Source organism: Venturia canescens, chromosome 11, assembly GCF_019457755.1.
Source record: "Venturia canescens isolate UGA chromosome 11, ASM1945775v1, whole genome shotgun sequence".
NCBI classification, from domain to species: Eukaryota; Metazoa; Arthropoda; class Insecta; order Hymenoptera; family Ichneumonidae; genus Venturia; species Venturia canescens.
The window spans coordinates 2,808,055-2,814,806 of NC_057431.1; the positions used below are offsets into that span (position 1 = coordinate 2,808,055).

Genomic DNA, 6,752 nt, shown 5'->3' on the forward strand with positions numbered 1-6,752 from the left:
GATTCACCATACTCCGTGTACGCTGACTGCCACTCGGAGTAATAGAAAATGACTCTCTCGAATGGCTCACTGTTCATCCGTGATATAAACTTTAAAAACTTTTTTACAAAGTACGTTTTACCGCAGCCTGTGGGACCACAGATCATTGAGGTCCAGGGATGCTTCCACCGTACATCCATCTGCACGAATGACCACGTTTCCTGCGGGGCGGTATAATATAAAGAATTCGAGCAGTTGAAACATGTATAGAACTTTTATTTTCCTGTAACAGTATAAATATTTTACAGTAATAACATAGGTATTTTACAATACTGCTTAACAATGTTTAAAGCGAGAGTTTTTATAAACGGCTATTTGTAACCGTAAGGGAGCGAACCGTATTCGCCATCACGTCTTCGCTTGACACTCAGAGGCATGCACGATTTCTTTTCGGGTCGTATGACAACCTGGTGGAATGGTGTACGACGTATTGAATCAAACTGTAGTACAACAGGATTCTCTCTCTCACCTATTATAAATGACCGTATTGATTCGTAATTTATCAGCGAACTGTTTGCGTAATTCAGCGTTATGCCTTTAACCTTGCAAACCTCGCTTTCCGCGCCGCTCGGCGTATTAACTATGAAAGAATAAAATTTAGGGCCGCCTGAGATGAAAGACTTAATGTAACTGCCCTCGCCGTAGGAGCTTAGCTCGTCGGTTAAATCCCCTAGCAATTGACCCGTTGGCGGTTCATACTCTCCAGGCTCTTTTCTCGTGACATAAATAACGGAATCGGTGTCGCAGTACAGAGCACGCTTACCCAGCGGTTCGAGATAGGTGTAAAGTTTTAAACGGGCTTGGGCTGTGGTGTATGCAGCTATGACAGTATTTGCTATATTAGACGGTATTACAGCATCACTGGTTTTCGTATAATTAACATACAGCACCTGGTTGTTAACAGGTAGCATACCAGTGATCTCGTGCTCGGGGCTATTTAGCAGCTCCATAAGTTTTTCGCGTGTCGATACTATTTCTGTTTGCGGTAAATTTTCGCGTTGTCCAAATTTACCCCAAAAGGAGTTAAGACAAAGTTTGGCTACCGAGCGCAGCCCCGGGTTTTTCGCTACCGCACCCCGCTCCAGCTGAACCCCTTCGGCTGTCTTAAAAGCAGTTATATAACGCTCTTGGGCAGCCTCGTCATCTGCATAACCCTCGGGCCAACCGCTAGCCTCTTGTTTGATTTTAAGAAAAGTGTTTATGTACCCGGTGAAAAGGCCCCCCTTTTGTGTATCGCGGTTGTACTGCGTTATATTATACTGCCAAATCTCGCTCACGGTTAATATTTTATACCCGCACGCAATAGCTTTTCGCAATTCATCCACTACCCAAGTACCGCTAAACACACGCTCCGCGGGGTCTTCATGAGGACACGCGTCCTGGTTCATTGTTTCGCAGCAGCTACGACATAACCCGAATAACAGGCGCTGATGCATTCGCACCGGCAGCACCGGATGATAAAGATTTTGCGGTGGAAGCACTGTACATTTAACAAGGCCCTCGACGCGGGAAAGACTGATATTATTTTCGGGACCTGTCAGCGCCCTGCACTCGTCGCCGACGTATACCGTTGGATGGCCCACCGGATATTTGCCGTACTTGCAGATGTATGGGTACAAAGAGCAAACGTCAACATATCGTATCTGCTCCCCGTCTTTCACGTCGTACAGAGTGACCATGTTTTCCGTGCGACCACCGAAAAAAGCGTCGCGCGGATTGAGAGGCTCCGCTCGAACCAGAGGGTGATCACTCACAAAAGCGCTCATCTCTAAATCTGTTTTTATCATCCGGTCATACGCGCACTCCCAAATCTCGGTTAACGTGTAGCCGCTTGAGCGGATTCTCTGCGATATAGCGTTTGTTCTCTCGAGACGCTCGTTCAGTGTATCACCGTCGCCTTGTACACGGTCTCTGTTTACAGTGAAACAGCTCAAACACCCGTGCCAATAGCAACCGTGAAACTGTAACACGTGGGCTGAATCAGGTGTTTCGTAGTAGCCGTCTACTAATAAATTTTGAGGCAATTTAAACTCGCGCGAGCGTCCTGCGTGAATGATACGACGATTTAAAGAATGCTCCATCCACACGAGCCAAGAGACCGCTTTTTTTGACTGATTGTGAGCCCATCTGTAACCGCCCGTAGGTATAATACCGATCGTGTTAGGTTTTAAAAAATTTTTTCGAAAGATTTGAAAGCAGGCGGACGCGATTGTTGTGTTTTCGCTAAACGGGCAAACGCGTCCGCTGTCCTTGAACATTTTCCGGAAAACCACACAGGCCTGTCTCAATATCGTAACGTCGTTTTTACAATAGGTTATGAGCTCGTTTGAAAAGTTAAATACATAAGAGGCATTCTTTAACTCGTTATACCATGCAAAAAAACGCTCGCGTTCCTCCGGGCGCATAGTGTCGGGAGAGTAATCGGCTGCAGGCGGCATCGGCCCAATATAATTTTGATTCTCGGGCCTATTGAACAGATGCGGAAAAGATCCTTTGGCGAGAGCAGTTTTTAGACCGAAAGATTTAGGCAGTGCACTCAGAGGCATGTGAAAGTAGTTCAAGCTGTCGAGAAACACGAGTTTGCTAACGCGCATTGTGATGATTTTAGTACCATTCATTATTAAAGATGGGAGCTGCGTTTTTTTCTCCTCGATGAGGTAGCGCAGGATAAACTGGGCATCGAAACCACCGGCGTTATGGGCTATTAAAAATACGTGAGAGAAGTTCGGCATACTCTGTATGGCTAACTCCACAAGTTGACACACAGGATTCGTCCTAAATATAAACTCGTGATCCCCGCAATGCTCGCACGGCTCGTCTATAGAAACATTATCGCAGCACTTGGTGCAGACACGTTGAGCTACGCAAAGATTCGGTTCGTGAACGCGCGTTGTAGGATCACCTTTTACAGGGGTACACTGCTGCGTTTCAAAATCATAGAATATGAATATGTTCTCTTTCGGCCTCTCATCGACGCGAATAGGCCTCATATAGCACAGGCGATTATAGGGGTGCCGCGATTTACACGTTTTACAGAAACCCTCCCCGCACACATGCGTCTTTTTCTCTAAAGATCTTATCGCGCGAAAGCAGTTACGGCACGCGGTTACATGTCTCGCATCTGATCGCGGCAGCTGCTCCCAGAGCGCAGGGCGGTGCTTGAAGGCAGCGAGGGCATTTCTTTTTTAAACATCTATGATCCCGACGAGAACGGGCGTTACAGATTGCGCAGAAGTTTAAGCTGCCTACAGCACCACGCAGATTCAAGATAGGCTGGAAATGATGCGACCGCTCATAATACAGAATGTATAACGTGTGCCGGACTGAGCCTACTGTATCCATAACCGTCTGTGTACCCTCAAACACCGGTCTTTCGCGTCGCCCCAAAGTCAAAAACTCGAAAACCACGATAGCTAACCCCTCGCGAGCCAAATAATTCTGGTACATAGCAATTTCGCGCATACCGCAGCCAGCGGGCTATATAACAACATTTGCGCTTCTCGTGAGCTCAAGCGCCGCCTCTTTTTGAAGCGACCCGTTAATCTGTCGTATACGCTGCCATCTAGAATGCAGAGCCCCTGAGCGTATCTCACCCCTTTCCGCGTACGCGCGCGCTGTTACTAACGAGCGCGGTAGACACAGATTGTCGGTATTTCGAATCGTTAAAATTGATTTTTTAGCAACGCCCTCGTGTGTCAAACCTTTTCGCCCCCTGCCCTCCAAACCTTTAACGATACATACTTTTATATGGAAAGAATCATTAATATCCAGAGACGCTGCACTTTGAGCTATGTTTGTTATTAATTGCCAGATATCTACAAATGTATAGGCGCGGACAGGGCGGAATGAAAGCCAGACGGGGCCGTGCGCTAAGCAGCTCGCGGAGAACGAGATCCCCGCGTAGTCACCACCCTCACAGTGACTCGTGAGATGCGTCAGAAGATCGCGGAATGCTCCTTCAAGCCATGCTGTCACGTTTGCGCCAGCTTGAGGTTGGCGGATACGCAGTGTTATCTCCCGACCACGTAGTCGAAAACGTTTGAAATAACGAGCTGTATCGTGCGCAATGATGATCCGCCCTCCCGGGGGTTGCACATCCCCGAAAGCCTCGCACCCCTGTGTATTGCGCGTTCTCCCCCCGCCCGTTTGTATATCTGTAATCAAACAAAAGCGTGAGTTATAGGGTAGAGATCGCTGATAAAAAGGTATATTGTAACTTTAGTGTACCTCGTACTAATCGCGGTACGCCAATAACGAGACAGCTGACGAGTCAGCTGACGAGTACCCTGTGTTAAATATAATAAAGCCTTTTAAACATATCCTGCATTTACCGCAAGGGTTAGAGATAAAGAGAGAGAGAAAGCGCGCGAGTGAGGGAGAAAGAGAAAGAAGACATTATTATTTCTTTACCTGAATCACACTCCATCAGCTCTTGAAACCATAGGCCGAAGCGTCTAGCTTCTAATCGCTCCTCGTTTAGACGCTCCTCCTCCTCCCTCTCCTCCTCCTCCTCCGCCTGTTGAGCGTCCAGCGGATACACCCCCAGCTGATTCTCGGGTTGTACGAGGTCATCATCTTCCTGCTGACGATGGTGGTGATACGATGGACCCGCTATCGCTCCGTCGTCATCGTTAGCTCTGGTGTGCCGGTACACAGCTGTTTGGGTTATTTCATAATTTCTGTTTATTAACGCGGTTTATTTTTATTTTATTATCGCTGTACGGCTATGCTTACCCAGTATATCAGACCGATCGCTAAACATCAAGGAGGGGTTGAGAATAGTCGACGCCTCGTCGTCATCAAATTCGGGCTGCAGCGGTACCGGCTCGGCCGAGGTTGCCGAGGTGCTCGCTCTAGGCTCTTCCTCGGCCCTCTCCTCATGCTGCGGTTCTGAAAAAAACCGCGCCAGTAGCTTTTATATCTAAAAACGAGAATCGCTGATAATAATGCCAAAACAGAGTTGAATACACACGGTAGAGGGCGGTTTGATGCTCTAGATCCGCTTCCTCCGCAGCTCTCGTCGTCTCAGCGAGAACCTCTTCTTCTTCGTCACTCACAGCGTCGTAAAACGGCCGATATATGGTAAAATACTGCGGTATCGTCTCGGCCGGGGCTGCCGAGGTGCTCGCTCTAGGTTCTTCCCCCACCCCCTCCTCGTGCAACGGTTCTGGAAAAATACCGCCCCCGTGGTTTTTACGTCTAAAAACGAAAATCGCGGATGATAATGCCAAAGCAGAGTTGAATACGTACGGTAGAGGGCTGTTTGACGCTCTAGATCCGTTTCCTCCACAGCTCTCGTCGCCTCAGCGAGAGCCTCTTCTTCGTCACTCCCCGCATCGTAAAACTGCCGATAGCCTATGGTAAAAAAAAATAGCTGTTGTATTGCTAATCGCCAACAACAGTGATTTATCGTGATAATGGTACTTACATCTGATTTCACCGACAAGGCCTCTTACGCGGGGGGCTTCTAAAACACCGCGGCGCTGTAACTCGTCATACACAGCATCCAGCACTCGTTGACCACTTAATATGCCTCTGTTATAGGCCACCACTAGAGCACGTAAAGGGGCCCACCAGATCACGTATTTAAGTCTGTTCACGAGTCGAGCATCCGATAAACGCAGCAACTCGTAACACCATAGGTCGTTACACCGGCGTCTCAGCTGAGCGCTATGCGGTTTTGTTAGACGTAAAAGACCCAAAATACAAGAACGCACTGATTCATCCGACATTGTAAGGGGTGATCGTTAAATACCGTTCTATATGACGGTTGAATCGCTACTGTCATATCTCGAGCGAGAAGATAGGTGTGAATCATGATTAAAATGCTAGCGATACTTTTTTCAAGACAGCAAAGGAGCAGTCGCTGAAGTTTAACAGTACTCTGCATGGTCCCCGGTGTTTGCGTGAAAAAGCACGCGTACGAGTGAGACAGCTTTGTTTAGCCCTGCAAGCATATTTCCGAGCATATTGCTCCATCTTCTGTATAGCATCTTCTCCCGAAGACCGAGCTGTGTCTTTAGCCCTCGGAGATACGCTCTTCATAAGTGAATCGGCTGAAGTCGCAAAATAGCATATAATAAAGAATATATATTGATGGGGATTTGTTTAGAGGCATCAAGAGGCTGCAGCCGTATGTGTAATCCCGACAGTTCTGTATAAAGCATCGCGTCTTACGGTAGAGCGAGAGAGAGGACTGCTCACTAAAGGATCGGTATGATGAGAGTGAGCGAGACGGCATACGTCATCACTGCTACAGCTTTGAAGAGTTGTGCCTCTACATCTAGCGAGAGAGCAAGTGAGAGAATGAGCGGTGTCGCGAGTGTGAGCGAGAGGGCATATGCTGTTGCTGCTGCTCTCGCGCGCTTCACAAGAGAGAGAGTGAGCGAGAAAATGTATCACGTCTCCTGGTGTGGGCGAGAGGCTGTGCTCTATCCTCGTTACAGCTCTGGAGCGCTCGGCCGATGCACGTGCAATTCTGATGACACTGCACGACGACGTCGCGAGAGCGCAGGGCCTCGCATCTCATGAGAGCGCAAGCGAGAGGGTTTATCATGGCACGGGAGCGAGTGAGATAGCATACACTACCATCGCCACGACTCTCAGATGCTCGAGTATCGGGCCCCACGAGAGAGAAAGAGAGAGAGGATGTATCATGATGGTGGAGCGAGCAAGATGGTATATGATATCACTGCTACAGCTGTGAAGCGCTG

The 6,752-nt window shown here is 48.3% G+C and overlaps 2 protein-coding genes across 2 annotated transcripts; both read right to left on the minus strand.

Moving 5' to 3' along the window:
- Positions 1-350: 350 nt before the first annotated feature.
- On the minus strand, positions 351-3,029 carry LOC122418339 (uncharacterized). Its single transcript, XM_043432485.1, has one exon. It carries the CDS (start codon positions 3,027-3,029, stop codon positions 351-353), a length of 2,679 nt encoding a protein of 892 aa, XP_043288420.1.
- A 455-nt stretch (positions 3,030-3,484) lies between these two features.
- Positions 3,485-5,771, minus strand: LOC122418340 (uncharacterized). Its single transcript, XM_043432486.1, has 7 exons — positions 5,468-5,771; positions 5,290-5,394; positions 5,012-5,206; positions 4,774-4,929; positions 4,450-4,695; positions 4,267-4,325; positions 3,485-4,193 (listed from the first exon to the last, which is right to left on the minus strand). Exons 1-6 carry the CDS (start codon positions 5,769-5,771, stop codon positions 4,273-4,275), a joined length of 1,059 nt encoding a protein of 352 aa, XP_043288421.1. The 3' UTR covers positions 3,485-4,193; positions 4,267-4,272.
- Between the last annotated feature and the right edge of the window lie 981 nt (positions 5,772-6,752).

Bases quoted from the DNA above. Each gene is read 5' to 3' on its own strand.
- LOC122418340 (XM_043432486.1), bottom strand. From the start codon at position 5,771: ATGTCGGATGAATCAGTGCGTTCTTGTATTTTGGGTCTTTTACGTCTA. The intron at 5,395-5,467 runs GTAAGTACCATT...TTTTTACCATAG, and splicing joins CCTTGTCGGTGAAATCAGAT to GCTATCGGCAGTTTTACGAT. The intron at 4,696-4,773 runs GTAAGCATAGCC...TAACCCAAACAG, and splicing joins CGATCGGTCTGATATACTGG to CTGTGTACCGGCACACCAGA.
- LOC122418339 (XM_043432485.1), bottom strand. From the start codon at position 3,029: ATGAGGCCTATTCGCGTCGATGAGAGGCCGAAAGAGAACATATTCATA.